Genomic DNA, 19,213 nt, shown 5'->3' with positions numbered 1-19,213 from the left:
CTTCCATAATCAACTCTCCAGGCTCAAAAAAGGGCCTGTGAGAGACTGATTTTCTAATCCTCTTCCAAAACAACCTGTTAGGCTAAAACAAAATAAAGGATTCCTGATTTCATATCTGATATAAGCTATCCTCTGAACAAACCCTGAAACGCATCTCGTTAAACAAAATATTAATTTTTATAAGGGGCATAGAAGAGCATGCTCTTATTTTCATCTAGCATAGTTCTGTGGGGATTTATATAATAATAATAATAGCTGTTATTATTATTAAGCCTGAATTTAAATAAACTGAGCCCCTAGTTAAATCATAAACTTTGGTTTGCTCTCCTTTTTTTGGTGTGGTTCATTTCAACCATATTAATATACTTTGATTTTAATATTCCCTTAGAAGTACAACAGTGTTTTCTCTGTTGAATTATAAATCTAATTCTACCTACATTTTAACATTAGGGTGGTATCTTGACTATTCTAACATAACATTAAAATTTTTGTAAGGGAAATAGAGGAATGTTTTGGCAAGAATAAAAGTTTTTGCATCAGAGAGATCTGTGAATCCTAGCTCAGTCACTCAATAGCTGGGTTACCTGGATCCAATTATTTATCCTCTCTCAGCCTCAGTTTCCTCTTCTGTAAAGTGGGGGTAAAATCCACTAATTCCTGTGGTTGTTTTAAGGATGAGTTAAGAATGTAAAGTGCTGTGTGTGATGCCTGGCCTACTGAATACTCAGTACAGGTTTATCCCCATTCTTTAAGCCCATTTTCCATGCTAAGTGCTCCACGGATGTGATGCCAACCCCTAATCAAGACATGGCTACAAAGACGTATGCAAAAAATCTGTAAAAGAAATACCAATTTAGTTAGAGACATATGTTTTGCACCAGCTAATTATAATTCAAGGCAAACTGTGTTCAGGCCTATAGTAAAGGCATATCAAAATTTATGGGAGCACTGAAGAAAGGGTACTCCAGGGAAGAGGGTTCTTGGAGGAGATGATAGAAGAGGCAATAGCTGAACTGAGACCTTGAGGATGGATGACTTTTGGCATGTAGAAAAAGAAATTGGAAGTGGATTCCATGAAAAGGCAGCAAGGCAACTACAAAGATGTAAAAGTGGGAAGTGCTGAGGGATGCAAAGCAACCCAAATACATGCAGTTTGGGCTGTGGGAAAGGAAGTGAGACCAGAACGGGAAAGACCTTGAATTCAATCCTAAGGATATATCCAAGTATAGACAATTAGGAGAAATGAAATTCAGAAAACAATCATGAACGAACAGTAGAGCATTCTTATGGAAGTAAAAGCTCTCAAACAAGTGTAGGGTTGTAGCTATAGAACTTAGCATCAAGCAACTGCCCCTTTTATTCGATAGTGGATAATACCAGCCTTCATGCTATTGGAACATACTCAGTCAATTAAGAAAAGTACTGATTGCCGGCTGCAAAATATCCCCATGGTGCCAAAATGTCTGTGGAGTGGGTGGGGAGGGGGAGGGAAGGTGTGATAATTAAAAGAATTGTTACTTGCAATGTCACAGGAGCCAATGTGTTAACTCTGCATGCTGGAAGCTAGACTGCTCCCAGCTGCCACGGGGAGGGAGGATGGGGTTTGATCCCTGGCACCACTCCTTGGGACAAGATGAATCACAAATGTGTTAATAGTGAGGTTCCATGTCATAATGTGCCAGATGGAGGCGGTTACATCTCTGATTGATTGCCTCCTGGCCAAGACAGGGGTTCTCCAGAAGGCGAACGTCTCCAAATTGGTGTTGGAGCTCTAGGGATCAGCAGGTCTTTATTTTGGTCAACGTGGACCTGACATTCTTGACTTTAAGAAGTGTGGCTTCCCCAAGACACAGGCAGCCAGAAACAGTACGTGGATGAGGAAAGATGTGATGAGGGTGTGATATATGGAAGAAAGTTTTGTGCTGGACTAAGTGTGGCTGTTAGTGAATCTATGTATGCACTGGAAATAAGGGGGTGGCGTGGGGGTGAGGAGATGCACTAGACACCCCTCCCGTGAACGAATTAAATAACTAGAGAGAGGAAAGGAAAGAAAAAGAAGAGAAAGAACAGGGAGGAAATGCTTCCCAGCCCCAGACACCAAATCCCCACAGCAGATGAACCCGGATGCCAGGCTGAGGCCACCAGGCCGAACTACAGAGCAGAGCAATGCTGGGTGACCTTCCCGCCTGTTCCGTTCCTTTCCATTCACCCCAACTATAACCACCCGGCCCTTTGTTGTTGTTGATTTTTCTCCCCAACGCAAGCTTCCGACTATAAACAGCCAACTACAAGGGCAATAACTGTGGCATCCTACTGGGAGCTAACGCAGCCTCTCGTGCAGGCGCTGGGTCCTAATACAGGACAGTGAATAAAGCTTCATTACAGAACAATGGAGTGAGCTGCCAGGGCCTACAGATTTGAATAAACAACAAATAAGCAACATCTGCTCCAGCATATGTGTATGGTAAAAAAAAAAGTCACAAAATAAAAGAATTTGTAAATGCCAAAAGCAACATGAAACTGGCAGTGCTACTGTAGAGTGAATTTTTAATTGCACGTGCAAAGAGGCAGGCTGTGGGTATTAGTCTCACATATGTCTTGTTGCTGCCAACCTGGGAGTATAGATGAATTTAATTAAATAAGGATTATCCCTTCTCCCCAGTACAATTACTTATTTATAACAATGATAAAATTGCCTAATAAAAATTGTAATATTTCAAAAACAAGCCTGGAAAACACCCTGCTTTCTGTAAGTCGTTCAGGGCTGTTTGAGTTTGAGTGTGTCTTTTAAAATGAAGTCTTGGCCTACTGCCAACGAAGAAAACAACAAACAGTAACCCTTATCATAAAGCCCGCTGCAGTTGAACAGCCAGAGATGGTATTATGGAGAAATATAAAGAAGACGCAGAGCAGCATGGGAATTGGCTTTCGTGGGGTGTGCAGAAAATTAGGCAATTGGACCCAGATTGAGGCCAGGCAACTGAGCCAAGGGACAGGGCCACTGAGACTTGTGCTCCACCAGTGTACTGGTCCTAATCTGTCTTGTGAACAGGCAGTCTCAAGTGATCAGTTCCCTTCATTCTGGCTATCCTTTTCCCTGTGCTCTAATTCCCCCCAAACAAGTAACACTACCTAGGCCGAGCAAACAACCAAAGAGGTGGGCACTTCTGCCCCTCTTCTCATTGCCAATGGAGTCCATTTTTACCTTCAAGTTAGCAAATCACACCATCGGGGAGGTCAGTGGTAATAATCCAGGTATGAAGCCATAAACACCAAAGTAGATTCATGTGTAGGAGGTTATTATAGAAATCAGTATCTTCTGAGTCTCATGATCTAAGTTTGTTTTATATTTGAGCAATGTTGTTTCAATAGACTTTCTGCACTAGGGTTTAAGGCAAGCGCTAAGAGCTCGTCACCACAGGGATTCTGTCAATGCCAATTTAGAAGGCAACCAGAAACAAAAGACAGTCAGGGGCTCCGAGATGTGTGGCCATGGGCAACCACACAATCTCTGTACATCAGTTTCCTCATCTGTGCACTGGGAATGATAATGATAGAATCCACCTCCAAGGGAGGATTCAATGAATTAATAGATGGAAAGTGTCTGGAAGTGTGCCTGACACAGAGTGAGCACTCAGATGTTGCCAGGAAGTTAAAATGATGCTTTATCAAGGCACTTAAATCTGTGCTTGGCTCTTTCCGGGATGTTAGCAGCTTTCAATTCATCTTTTGCTTTTTCCTCTTGACACTTATCACAACTGTACATTAATAATTAATTAGTTTCTCCTAAATCTTGTAAGCTCCATGAGACTAGGCTCTGTTTGGCTTCCATCTGTAACCCCAGCACCTAGAACAGGTTCTTGTATGTATAAGTGCTCATTGAATATTTGTTGAATGAATTAATTCGGTATGGAAGGAGGACAAGATCCTGGCTTGAATCTTGGTCCTTCCTTTGGCCAGCTGTGTAAACTTAGTCAAGTTAATTTATTGATGTCTTATCTCTAAAGAGGAAAGAATAGTGTGATCATTACATTAAGTAATATAATTAAAACTGCTTGGGACACTACAGATCTGTGTATTGATGTAAATTGTTAATTGACAAGGAAATGCTCCTTCATAATAATTGTAATTGATTGGAGTATAAAGTTCAGCAACAGATTTCACATATATTCTGATAAACCAGCTTTCTGAGAGATGTTGCTGAAATGTGTATAAAAGTGAAGTAAATTGTTTACATTACTTAGTACTAAATGCAACATGAATAAAATGAAGGAGCAATTCACAGATTTGAAAGGTATGTACAAATTGGATAAATTCCTAATTTACAAATATTGAAATCTATGACAGTAAAACCGTTAAAAAAAAACATGCACTACTTTTTAAGCTAGTCATTATACTCTGCCCATAATGCACTGTTGCAACATTAAATCACTACTGATGAATTAGAATTGGGAACTCTTTTGGTTAAGACAAGAGAAGCCCAGAAGGCGACATGACCAATGTGGGGAGGCAACATGTATGTATGGGATTGCCTGATGGGTCAGGCACTGTGCTAGGCTTACTGGGTAAATAGGACAAGATTCCTACCCCTAAAAGGAGCACTGTTTGGCACAAGAGAGCCAGGTTACAGTTTCTCCAGTAAGTCCTGTGGAGGTGTCATTCACCAAGGGCAATAATAGCAAAAGGAAGCGGGTATAGGTAGAGAAAATAAAGGAGGAAGAATAGCAGGGACTACGGAATTTGTCTGCCTAACAAAGGAAATCGGCCATTTTTGGTGTTTTCTAAATTCGAATACCAGCCTCTTTGAAATAACAAAGAAAGAAGAAGAGAGAGGAAGAGGGAGAGGGAGAGGGAGAGAAAGAGAAGGGGAGGGGAGGGGAGGGAAGAGAAAGGAAGGGAAGGGAAAAATTGAGAGAGAATAAACGATTCTAGTTTAGTGGTAACTGATGAGGAAGAAGACCAACCAGGAGACAGGATATAAAAGTTATCTCTTCAAAGTTCTCTAGGTCCCCAAATTGTAAAAATTAACATTTAGGATTATCTTCATTGAATGATTATTCTGTGTAGACAAATTAGAAAATACAGATAAGCAAAAGGAGGAAAAACCAGATGTAATTCTATCATCTGGAGATTGCCATTGTTAATACTGTGATCTCTCCCTCTTTCTCTCTCTTGATTGATTGATCAAAGGATTGATTTTTGTTGTTGTTGTTGAAAATGTTTGAAACTTGTTTCAAACATTTTCATTTGTACTGTATAAAATGTAAGGAGGGGAAAGACAAAATATTACCTGAAACTCATCACCATGAGATGGTCACCAAACTATTACCTGTAGTTTATCTCATATGTAATTTTTATGTGTACTATATAGATTAAATATGTAATTTTATATAAGCAAATTGAGATATTTTTCTGTAGGAACATGAGTTTTATTTTGACTTGTTTTTATCTCTTAACTCTAAGTCTTTAACCACTGTGGCGTAAAATACCAGTTGTGCTCTCATTAATCACTGCATGATATGCAGCATTATTTATTTAAACAACTTTTACGTTGGATATCTAGGCTGGTTCTGGTTTTTTTTAATTTAATTTTTTTTGATTTTAGTTTTCACACCTCTTTTATAACAGTTTTAGGATAACTTTCTAGAGGGTGCGCACAGCTCAGAAGGTAAACCATTTGCAATATTTCTGATACATGTTGTTATATTGCCTTTGGAAAACAATGTGTATACTTGACAACATTAGATTATATGATTTCCTAACCCTCCATCAGTTTAGTAACTCATTTGTCTATTTTAGTGTAATTTAAATTTATATTTCTTAGATTACTACTGAGGTTAAAATTTGCTTCATTTACATTATTTTGAATTTATAATGTTAACTTCGCATTTTCTGCACTTTTCTATAAGGTGGAGGACTCAGTCCCTAAGTCTTGAATTTGGTATTTTGCTTTGTTTGGAGGAGGAAAGTGTCACTTATACTTATACTTTTTTATTGAATTCAAACATTACTGCATTTATATCTATGGCAAAGTAGCCTATACATTATGTGTGAGTGTGTGTGTGTGTATAAGATATAAATGAAATAATCTTTGCATTACAGTTTGTTAGATATTTTAATAAATGTTCCAAGAACACCAGCAAGGAATACTTATTTCAATATTCTTCTATTAAAGGCATATTATCAATTATAATATTAATATCTTTTCTATCATATTTTATTATTTCATGTTTGACCTGTAAAAGATTAGAGGAATAATAAAATCTCTAAATTTGAGTGGAGATGTTGGTCAAAGGGTACAAAGTTGCAGTTATTCAGGATGAGTAAGTCTAGAGATCTAAGGTACTGCATGATGACTACAGTTGGTAATACTGTATTGAATATTAGAAATTTGCTGAGAGATTTTGGGTTCATTCATTACACACACACAAAAAGTTAACTATGTGAAGAGATGACATGTTAATTAGCTTGAGTAGGCATCATCATAGTAATTATTTCACTGTGTATATGTACATCAAATTATCACATTGTACACCTTAACATACATAATTTTTATTAAAACAAGATCTCCCACTTTCGTTGTGTCAATTTCCTATAGTATCACAGAGTTTATTTTGCTAAGTAGTGTTATGAAAATAACATATACACATGGTAACATAATAAAAAGATGCCAATTAATTTAAAACATGTGAGTTTCCCTTCTGTTAAGGTACTGCCATTAACAGTCCCTTATACATTCTTTCAGAAGCATCCTGCACATACTTTCCTCTCTCAATAGAAATATACTCTTTCAACACAAAGAGGTATGTATATAGACTCTTTTGCACGTATCTTTTCCCCCCTCCTTTAGCAGGTGTATATCTTAGAGACCTTTCCATATCAACATATAAATATCTGCCTCATTTAAAAAAATAGACTTTAATGTCAGAATAGATTAATAGATTTTAATGCCAGAATGTACAATAATTATTTGAAGCAAACATATTTTTGGCACTTAGGCTGCCTCTAGTTGCTTGTTATTATAAACATTTTTATAGTAAAAAATCCTTGCGTGTACATTTGAGTCTATTGGTAGGTCAAGTTTCAGAACTATAATAGTTGCACTAAAGTTACATACATTTAAAATTGTGCAACATCAACAGATTATACTCCAAATAATTATGACAATTTAGCTTCCAACCAACATTGGGTGTTTGTTTTAAATTTTTATTATCACTGGGTATTATATAAATCTTTAAATATTTGCTAATATGGTAGGTGAAACACATGTTATCATTATTGTTTAAGTTTGTATTTGTTTAGTTACAGGAGACATTGATCATGTTTTACCATTTTTATGGAGCTTGTATATTTGTTCCCTGGACTTTGTATCTATTTCCTTTCCTCATTAATCTAATAAGGTTTTGTTGTTGTTCTAATTGATTTCTAGAGGCTTTTTACAAATTCATAAAATCAGTCTTTATATATTAGATGTTAATTGTTTGGTATGTAATGATTCATAATTTTTAAATCTTAAATGTGGTTTATAATTGTGATTAAATTTTTAAAGTCTTCTTTTAAATTTTTTTTACCTTGAAGTATATTTTATTAGATTTTAATATGATAAACCCTAATTAGTTTTTGTCTTTATTTCTCTTTTATCCTATTTCCAATCTTTCACAGTAGTTTGTTATAATAAAATAGAATTTAAACAAATTATTATTGTAAATTTTATTTTTATCCCAAGTTACTTTGTAATATTTTGTTTCAGAAAATTTGACAATAATTAATTAACTTTGTATGTTTAGTTGGTTTTTACTTGAGTTCACTTTTTCCATACCCTAGTTGAATTATTCTAGAGTACTTTTTTTTTTTTTTTTTTTTTGCCGTACGTGGGCCTCTCACTGTTGTGGCCTCTCCCGTTGCGGAGCACAGGCTCCGGACGCGCAGGCTCAGCAGCCATGGCTTGCGGACTCAGCCGCTCCGCGGCATGTGGGATCTTCCCGGACCGGGGCACGAACCCGTGTCCCCTGCATTGGCAGGCGGACTCTCAACCACTGCGCCACCAGGGAAGCCCCTAGAGTACTTTTTTTTTTTTTTTTTTTCTTGCAGGATCTTAGTTCCCTGACCAGGGATTGAACCTAGGCAGTGACACCTTGGAGTCCTACCACTGGACTGCCAGGGAATTCCCAGGACTATGTTATTTTGAGTAACATCTTAATCAGTCAGGACATTGTCCTAGAAGGGTAGTGAAGGGAATACTTCATGAATCTTCCTTTGAGAATGACTTTAAGCTGCCCTTGCATATAGAAAAAATATGAATGGGTATAAAATCATTGGTTCACATTTTCCCACTTCTAAATTATGTGGACATCAGTTTACTCCCACCTGCCATTTAGTGTTCCTAATGACATGTTGGAACGTTTTCACTTGTAAGTAATCTGTACTTTTCTGTCTGGAAATTTGTGGATTACCCCTTTCCCCACCTTATCATTGTATCTCATACATTTTACTGTGATATTTAGGTGTTCTCATTTCCTTCATGTACCTAGACTTAATAAAAACTATTTTTGTTCCAATATTTATTTATCAAAGGTAAGATTTAGCTAATTTACACTGCTACTGTACTCCCTTTGTCCTTGTATTTCTATCATCTATCTATCTATCTATCATTATCTATCATCTATCTGAACATTTCTTACTTTCGCAGTCTATCAGCTTTAATCATTATCTTGCCAACATTCTATCTAAGGTAAAGACATTAGTGTACTGTACTGAATGTTTTCTGTTTGCTCCTCCAGATCTAGTCTCCTTTCTTCTCTACTCTATGTGTCCCTTATTGACCATATCAATGAGCTTCCTTGATCTCTGGCATCATCTTGGTTTTGGCCATTGGAGATTGGAGGATAGCGAGAGAGGGAGTTTGGAGTATTTATTTTCCCACCTGCCTCCTTGCTGGGTCATCCACAGCTTGGCTGCCTCACTCTACAAAAAGCCACAGCTTTCCGTATAGCTGTTCACCCCCTGGTTTCAGCCACTACTCCTTCCCCTGCCCCTGCAGTCCTAAGAGTGGTAATTTCTCCCTAATATTTCCAAACCTAGGATTTGGCACCATTCATTGCTCGGTTTAAGCTTGTTCATACGTTTATGGAAACTACTTCTCAGTCGCCCAGGTCAGGTGCCATCTGTTTTCTTCTTGGATGAAAGTCCCTGTTCTTTCCTCCACCTTTCTTCCAACGTTTCATCTACCACTTCCCAACAGCTATAATTCTACCTTCAAAATGTTTATGTGACCAGAATTAAGTCTCTGTGTTTGCCTATTTGTTGATTCTCGAAACTGAAAACCAATCAACAGCGTTCACATTGTTATAGCTGTGTAAATACGATTCAATGCAGAGTCTGTAGTTTGGTCAGGTGGCATTCCCTTTTCTTTATGCCCATTGCCATCAAATGGTATTAGATACCATTAATTTTAAGATTTCTATTATTTATGTACCACTAAAAAAGGAAGAAACCCTCTGCCAATTAAATTATGACCTGCCATCAATTGTAAGATGTATCTTGATTTCAAGGAAAAACTGTTCATCTTATAATTGATGAAATACAGTGGTCAACTCTTCCCTTGCCCTCTTGACTTGTCCTTGAGCACTTCTCAGCCTGGAGTCACAATCCATTTCACAGCCTGCATTATTTTTCTCATTCACCAACCACATGTCTTCCAACTGCAGAGGAGTCATTTCAAAGTTGTATGGTGTAGTATTTAAGAGTACAGACTCCGGTGCTAGATGACCTGAATTTGAAACCTGGAACCACTTTCTACTATCTGTGAGGCCATGGAAAGTTACTTAACCTCTCTGTGCTTCAGTTTCTTCATCTAACAATTAGAAATAATAATAGTGCCTAACTCAATGGTTTATTTTGAGGATTAAAAGGTGTAATGCATGTGAAGTACCCAGAACATGTGAAGTACCGGTTACACTGTGACTGTCCTTGTTAAATATAATGAAATTGCTCTGTGAGTGGTCTCCTTTAAATGCCCCTTACTGCTTGGGTCTCAAAGTAGCATCCCCAGTCCTCCTCCAAATGGTAGAAGGGCACACAACAGGGCATTACTTTTCCCCAATTAAATATCTTCACCAGTCTTTTCTTTCTCTCTGCAACTTGTCCCCTCTTTAAATACACAATGAGCTCAAGAGTTGTGGAATTGAGTCCTACAGTTTCCTTAGAAAAGTTGCATATACGGATTTGTCACATGTTGACTTTGTATCTGATATCTTTTTTAGAACCTCAGTCAAAACTAAGACGGGAGGAGTCCAACTCTAACCACCTGTTAGGACTATACTCCTTGGATCTGTCTTCCTTGACATTTTGTTTATTATATCCATTTCATTTTTCTACTTGATTCTTAAATAATTTCTCACACATGTCTCCTACTTTTTAAATTCAGTTATTTTTCTGCAGTATTCAATCTGTCACTTACTGCCTTCATTGTACTTTTTTAAATTATAATTTAATTTTTCTATCAGCTTTTTGCTATACCTCTGTGATTTTAACTTTTTTTTTATACAGCACGTTCTTATTAGTTATCTATTTTATACACATCAGTGTATACATGTCAATCCCTATCTCCCAAGTCATCCCACCCCCCCACCCCCCCTGCTTTCCCCCCTTGGTGTCCATACGTTTGTTCTCTACATCTATGTTTCTATTCCTACCTTGCAAACTGGTTCATCTGTACTATTTTTCTAGATTCCACATATATGCATTAATATCTGATTTTTATTTTTCTCTTTCTGACTTACTTCACTGAGTATGACAGTCTCTAGATCCATCCACATCTCTACAAATGACCCAGTTTCATTCCTTTTTATGGCTGAGTAATATTCCATTGTATATATGTACCACATCTTCTTTATCCATTTGTCTGTCGATGGGCATTGAGGTTACTTCCATGACCTGGCTATTGTAAACAGTGCTGCAGTGAACATTGGGGTGCATGTGTCTTTTTGAATTATGGTTTTCTCTGGATATATGCCCAGTAGTGGGATTATTGGATCATATGTAATTCTATTTTCAGTTTTTTAAGGAACCTCCATACTGTTCTCCATAGTGGCTGTATCAATTTACATTCCCACCAACAGTGCAAGAGGGTTCCCTTTTCTCCACACCCTCTCCAGCATTTGTTGTTTGTAGATTTTCTGATGATGCCCATCCTAATCGGTGTGAGGCGATACCTCATTGTAGTTTTGATTTGCATTTCTCTACTAATTAATGATGTTGAGCAGCTTTTCATGTGCCTCTTGGCCATCTGTATGTCTTCTTTGGAGAAATGTCTATTTAGGTCTTCTGCCCATTTTTTTTTTAACATCTTTATTGGAGTATAATTGCTTTACAACTGTGTGTTAGTTTCTGCTTTATAACAAAGTGAATTAGCTATACATATACATATATCCCCATATCTCCTCCCTCTTGCATGTCCCTCCCACCCTCCCTATCCCACCTCTCTAGGTGGTCACAAAGCACTGAGCTGATCTCCCTGTGCTATGCGGCTGCTTCCCACTAGCTATCTATTGATTTGTTAATGGTTGCTTTAAATCCTCAAAATTTCACAGTGTACTTTATTTTCTTTTTTTAAATTTTCTTTCTTTATTTTTATTTTTTGGCTGCATTGGCTCTTCGTTGCTGCACATGGGCTTTCTCTAGTTGCGGTGAGCAGGGGCTTCTCTTGTTGTGGAGCACGGGCTCTAGGTGCGCGGGCTTCAGTAGTTATGGCACGCATGCTAGTAGTTGTGGCTGCGGGCTCTAGAGCGCAAGCTCAGTAGTTGTGGCTCACGGGCTTAGTTGCTCTGCGCATGTGGGATCTTCCTGGACCAGGGATCGAACCTGTGTCCCCTGCATTGGCAGGTGGATTTTTAACCACTGTGCCACCAGGGAAGTCCCTCGTGGTGTACTTTAATATTGTACCATTTCACATAAGATGTAAAAACTTTGAGCTCTATTGATCCATTTACCAACCTCCCCTTCCTCCATGCTGAAAATGTCATATGTATTACATTTATGTATGGTATAAACATCACAGTCCACTGTCCATCATTAGTCTGAAGAGCTTCCTTTAGCATTGTAAGTGCACTGTAGAACTATGACCAACGAGTTATGGTCATAATTTCCAAATGAAGCTAAGTTAGCGCTCAGATGAGTCAAGGCATACCTTTCCTGTCACTGTAATATCAGCAAACACAGAAAAATTACCACAGTATCTAGCAGTTCACAATTAGAGGCTATTCCAAAAATGCCCACCAATAAAAGAATGACTACAAAGAATCATTTGGAATCCTCAGAAATGAATATTTTCAGTGAGATGAGAATTGTTACATGTTTCCTTCTTATATTTATAGTCCCTTGTCATTCCAGTGATCATTTTTCAGTGATAAAGGGAGGATGGTACATTTGTGGCCTTGGGTCCCCATCTTTCATAAGAAGAAATTTTGCTCAAATTCATTTAGGGAAATGCTTAAATACACTTTTTCTGCTAATATTCAGAGTATTGCGCTTGAGTAGATGAAATAGTCTTTAAAATATCTTCAAGTTTTAAAGGTATTTGAAGTGTTCATCACATGCCTTCATCTATTTGTATGTATATATGTGGCTTAAAACTACAATTCATTATTACTTCCATGGTTCTGTGGATTGATTCAGCTTAGCTATGTGGTTGTTGCTTGGATTCTCTCAGGCAGTTGCAGTCTGATGGCATCTGGGCTGGAGTCATTTGAAAGTTTGACCGAACTGGGTAACTAAGATGGTTTATTCACAGGTGAGCTCATTCAAGGCTGTCCCACCAGAGTGATCACATGTGGCATACCCACATGTTGCACTTCTCACACAGAATGAGCTAGGGCTAGGTTCCCAGAAGGAATGTTCCAAGAGCAGGTATCTCAAGAAACAGGAAGCAGCCAGGTGGGTTAAAGGATAAGCTTGAAAGTGGCACAACATCATTTCTGCCATATCCTATTGGTCAAGCAGTCCATGTGCTTTCCTCTTTTGAGTAAAGTCATCTTTTGAACTTTGTGTAAACATTCATTCATTCATATGTGTATATATTTAATATGTACATATATAATTCATATATATGTAATCCATTTATATATATCAATCAAAGTAATAATTTTCCCTTTCCCTATTAATCAAACTAGTTTTACTTATTTTTTCTCAGTCCTAGTTTTTCTTGGGTTAACAACACTGTTTTTGAAAGTAATAAAATCACATTTGCTTTACTATAATTCAGATTTTCTCCATTAGGCCAACCTTTACCCATCTTAATTTGTTCTATGAATTCGAGACTAAATGTAAATTAGTGCTTTTGCCTAACTTCCCAAATCATTTTTTGGAATGACTGGGGAGACTTACATGGTATCAGCAGACCTCTTAATTGAATGTCAAGGAAGGCAATTCCTATTGGCAAGGGGACCTCCAGCTTCACTGAGAAGCGTTCAATTAGATGGAAAACAGATGCTTATTTTTGTCTTATAAACCTCAGTGCAGGTTAGTGGTAATTACTTCGAAGAGCAGGATAACAATTTATGTAATCAGCAGGACCCTATAATTACTAATGCATAATTTCTAAACAGCGTTTAGCAAAATGAGGCCCATACATACACTTTGTAATGAAAAAAATGTGTTTGACACCACACTAAATTAAATTTTAAATTTGCATACTTTCTTCTAGGAAACACGCGAGCTTCATCTGTTTTATTTTGCTTCACTAACCCCTGTCTACTTTTAGCTCTTTTATAGCATCATGGAAATGCTGAATCACAATGATGGCTGAATGGCAGCCTAAGAACCAGTAGTGGAGAAAGACTTCCTTCTCTGTTTTCTAGGGTAATATTAACACCAGTGTAGGAGATGATTTGGAATGTTACATCTAAGCAACTTGTTTCCACTGTGAGATTAATATAATGGTCATAGAATCACTTAATGTAGACTATAAGTGCCAGCAGAGAACTTAAAAATTATCTGTACTTATCTTTTTATTACAGACGGAAAAACTGAGGTCCAGTAAAATATGACTTGTGAAACAGCAAGCAGTTGGCAGTAGGAGTAAGAAAGTATTCACTCAGTTAGTCCCAGGTCTGTGTAAAATCCATTTCATTAGCCTATTTGGGCCATATAGAGTTGTTTGGGTTTTTTTTGCGGTACGCGGGCCTCTCACTGTTGTGGCCTCTCCCGTTGCGGAGCAACAGGCTCCGGACGCGCAGGCTCAGCGGCCATGGCTCACAGGCCCAGCCGCTCTGCGGCATGTGGGATCTTCCCGGACCGGGGCACGAACCCGTGTCGCCTGCATCGGCAGGCGGACTCTCAACCACTGCGCCACCAGGGAAGCCCCATATAGAGTTTTTGTTAGGCAATAACACATACTACATTAGCCCCAGGGATACTGGACATTTCTGTAGTAAGTATTTTGAAATTTACATGTACATATGCATTGCTAGCAGGTGTTTAATAACAGTAGGTCGAAGTAGTAGTAATAGTAGGTATAGCATCTCTTGAAGATAATTTAAGTTCTACATATTAAGAAAATTGAGCACTAGTTATTGACATTTTCTTTGTGAAAGACCATTGATGAAATTGTACACCTTGATGAATTCTTACCTACAGTTCCTGAGGTCATGTCAAGAGGATTACCAGCCTCTTCAAAGCTCTGGACCTGAGACACCAAAGTGCATCAGTCTCATTAGAAACGCTTTCATAATAAATTCACTTCATTTATTTAATCAACATATAATGAATACCTACTGGCTACTGCCAAGAGGATTAAACATGATTTCTGAACTCAGAGAGCTAACAGTCTGTGGCAGGCAGGAGGTATGTACAAGGCACTCATAACAAAGATTCAAAGAACTAAGGGAGTTAAGAAGAGGGAAAGGGAAAGATCACTTCTGGGTGGAAGGAATAGAGGCCCTGCCTGGAAAATGTGGCATTTGAACTAAACTTAAATAATATTATTACTATTAACCTAGAAATATTTCTTTTGTTCCTAAAGAGCTTTAACTATATTTGGAGCAAGCAAGTTATTTCCCATATTTAATTTTAGCTCTCTAAGGGATTTATTTACAACTTGGTAAATTTGTGGAGAGCAATTCAGGAAATTTCTTAACTCAGTTGCTATATAAAGCTTAGAAAGCTCAAAGAACATTTGATTTTCAAATTGAGAGAGTAGAGTTTATTTAAAAAATTCTTTTAAGAAATTAATGAATATTACCCTATTAATGAGAATAAAATTATTGTTAAAACAAAATAATAATTATTTCTTTAAAAATAATAACAGCTTTCTATAGAAACTTGATAAATATAAAAAGTTAAATAAGGTAGGAAAATGGTTACTGTTATTATTTTGGAGCATGTCTTTGCAGGTTTTCTTTTAATACATTAATTCTGGATATAGTAACGTAGTCAAATTTTCATCTCAAAATTTGGAGGGACCTTTTTTCCCCATATCATAAAATTTCTTGGAAAACGCCATCTTCAATGAGTGCACAATAGGCCATATTTTGAAGGTACATTAATTTACTTAATGATTCTCCTAATGTTGGAAAGTTTTCTAAATTTTGCAAATAGAAATGATGCTGAGATGAGTATCTTTGTACATAAATCTATTTCTACATGTCATATTATTTATTTGGGATTCATGTCTGAATATTGAAGGCTGAATCAAAGGATGAAAACATTTTAAGCATTGTGGTACATACGGCCAAAAATTACCTTTAACCCAGGAATAAACAGAGGACTATGAGGATATAGCTCAGCAATGTAAGAAGAAATATTTATTCCCTCTTTTTAATCCTTCATCTCTTTTTTCACAGAAGGTACTTTATACTTGTAATTGATTAGACATACTTCTTAACATTATTTTTACTGGTTTTGTAACTCAAACCAGTGTGCACCATATAAATTTTTCAGTATAATAAGTAAATTTTTTCTCTGTGACTGTTATCCTGGAGAAAAATCCACTTAGTGCAATGTAAAGTACCTATTCATCTATTAAAAAAAAGAAAAACAAAAAACTCCCAATAATGTAAAATGGAAACCAGGTGTATTCCTGGGTTATTCCACCTGGGCCCAAGTTATTAAAAAAAAAAAAAGAAAGAATTATAACGTTTGAAACATTTCTCACCCAAACAAGATGCTGACTGGCATTGTTTAATACTATGGGTAACATTCTTACATAGGAGTTCCAGAGAGCAGGGGCCTTGTATGTAAGCCAGAGGGAAGGTTAAAGACGTTATATTGTAGATACAAAGAAGCACCCTAAGAGAGTCTACAGTTACAGAAGTTTCATAAGTATTAAATTCTCATAATATATTTGGGAATTAAAAAAAGAAAGGAACAGACTCAGTTTAACTCAGTAAAATTAAACACAAAAATGTTGATTTTTGCATTAAAAATCTATGTACAACTTGGTTGGAATCATAATTTTGAGAAGTGAGCCAAATATTACCATATTCAGCCTTTAGTAGGACTTTAGGGAAAACATCATAGAGTGATCTGGAGGCAGAATTTGGCCAATCAGAGTTGAAATTCTGATAGGTAGATATTTAAGTACATTGGTTTATGTTTTAACTGCCATGAAAATCTGCCAATTTCACACATAGTTTTCATTTCTTATATTTTTAAATTTGCCATTAAAAAATGACTATTAAATCTGGCATTAGCTCTTGTTTAAGCTACAACCTACCCAAGTTTCATTTACTCATACATTGGTATTGAGTGAAAGAAATATTTTTCTCCCAGTCTGTGTGATGAAGATTTAATATTTTAAATATACATTTTTAAGAAAACAAAGTTCGGGACTTCCCTGGTGGTGCAGTGGTTAAGAATTTAACGAGATCTCGTCTGGGAAGATCCCACATGCCGCGGAGCACCTAAGCCCGTGCGCCACAAATTCTGAGGCCCCCGCTCCCAGAGCCCGTGCTCCGCAACAAGAGAAGCCACCACAATGAGAAGCCCGCGCCCACAATGAAGAGCAGTCCCCGCTCGCTACAATTAGAGAAAGCCCACGCGCAGCAACAAAGACCCAATGCAGCCAAAAATAAATACATAAGTAAATAAATTTATTAAAAGAAAAGAAAACAAAATTCAAATTGTGAGTTTTAAAGTATCATTTTGAAGGCTCTCTCTGCCTTATATATACATATAGCCTCTTACACAAATCTGGGCAAATATTAAAGAAACACCACAAAGAAAGTTGGCTTCAAAGTTCAACAGAATATTTTGTTTTTATATGGAAGCCACTCACAGATTAAATTATCAAATACTTCTAATATTAATTTACTCTTTTATGAATATTTACCAAGTTCCCACTATGTGCCACAAAACGTGAGGTTTTTACTTTTTTTTTTTTTTTTTGTGGTACGCGGGCCTCTCACTGTTGTAGCCTCTCCCGTTGCGGAGCACAGGCTCCGGATGCGCAGGCTCAGCGGCCATGGCTCACGGGCCCAGCCGCTCCGCGGCATGTGGGATCTTCCCGGACCGGGGCACGAACTTGCGTCCCCTGCATCGGCAGGCGGACTCTCAGCCACTGTGCCACCAGGGAAGCCCGAGGTTTTTACTTTTATTTTAATTTTTGGTGTCTGAGTGTGTTCTCCCTTACCACACCTATATATACTAATACGTATTGCTTTTCCTTGAATAATTGTCATGTAAGAATATTTGAAAGTTTGCCATGCAAGGACTAACATTCTTTTCTTAGCTCTTTATGTTGAATATGATGATATTTATCTCTCCCTGTACTCTCACATATAGATGACATACAAGGAACTTTGTTCTCCTCTAAGTCAGCATAGTTTGATGCAGAAGAAGCTTAGTAAGGGGACCGTGGAGTCTAATGAGGCTTGTCAACAGGCTGGAGTTTGGTGAATTTCCTGTTTGGATCCTAGGAAATAGACAGCAGACTGAATAATGACTTGCAGATTGTCTTTATAGTAATTTAACTATTAGTTTGGTAATTAATTTTTACAAGATTAAATAAAAGAAAATGCGCTTTTTTAGTGCCACCTGCGATTGTATTCAAATCACGGCACTTGACCAAAGCTCTGTTTTTTCTCCATTTATAATTTTTATTCATTTTTATGCTACTGTTTTAAGTCAGATTAATATTTTAAGGTTCTTAAAATCATCTTTGACATAATACATATGCATACAAAACATATACACATAGATATTAGGATCATTAACCGCTATATATTTTGAGGCAGTTTTTATCTCTTTGTGGGATGGGGAGACCTACCAATAGGCATTCTTAGACTTCTTTTAAAGTTATTGTTAAGCTTTAACATCCTACGATTTCCTTGACTGTCTCAGCCCCCTGGCTGATTAAGAGCCCCTTTTCTTACTCCCCAGATATCCAAACTTGTCTCTTTAGTGACATGAAAGTTTATCAGCATAGCTGTCACTCTCCCTACCACGTTATTGGTTTTTGTGCTTATCCCTGCCACTACACTGTGGTTACCTTGAGGGCAGAGTCTGTGTCCCAGAGCCTCACATGTAGTGGGCTCACATGTAGAGTATCTCACATGTAGTGGGCTGACATGTAGAGTGTCTCACCTGTAGAGGGCTCGAAAGAGAGTGGCCTGACCTTGGGATTGGCATATACATATCCTACCCGACTTCTAAACAATTTACATGAAAAGGGGGAAAAAGCCTTGCTCTTCTATACTTTCTCTGTAATTAAAGAATAAAAGAGATGAGTGAAAATGTGTATATATTTTTAAAAAAGACTTTGAAGTACAGTTGGGTGTGCCATCTAAATGACAATGAAAATTAGCATGTGTGAATGAAGGTGGGATGAAGAGGCAAAGAATATGTGTGAAATGGAGGTCAAGCTATGTGAGTATCACTAAATCCCAAAGCAAGCAAGCAAATAAAATGCTATCAAACCCAAGTCCCTACTTTTTTTGTCCAAGGCCCTGCATTAGGTGTTGCAAGGGAAATATTCCCAAGACATATTCCCTTGAGGATAAAATCTAATCCTCAAGGAGCTGACAGTCCAGCTGGGGAGGTGCTGTCAACACACACACACACACGCAATCTTTACTGTAACAAGCTCTCCATGCCAAGGCTACGAGAATACAGAGGAAGAGTGGTGCGCTAGCTTCACTTAGTGGGAAGTAGTTGAACTGACCCTCAAAGAAGGTGAAACATGAAAAGTTAGAGAGTAGATGAAAGTATACTGAGATGC

General features: G+C 37.5%; 1 protein-coding gene across 1 annotated transcript in view; it reads right to left on the bottom strand.

Moving 5' to 3' along the window:
- ITPRID1 (ITPR interacting domain containing 1) overlaps positions 1 to 19,213 on the bottom strand; it is a 69,876-nt gene that overhangs the window by 28,483 nt on the left and 22,180 nt on the right. The window contains 1 exon segment of the mRNA XM_065883562.1: positions 14,629 to 14,683. Coding sequence (XP_065739634.1) covers positions 14,629 to 14,683 — 55 coding nt within the window.

The sequence above is a fragment of the Phocoena phocoena genome, chromosome 9 (genome assembly GCF_963924675.1).
Source record: "Phocoena phocoena chromosome 9, mPhoPho1.1, whole genome shotgun sequence".
NCBI lineage: Eukaryota > Metazoa > Chordata > Mammalia > Artiodactyla > Phocoenidae > Phocoena > Phocoena phocoena.
The sequence above is the reverse complement of the archived record's forward strand: the minus strand, read 5'-3'. Positions and strand labels throughout refer to the sequence as shown.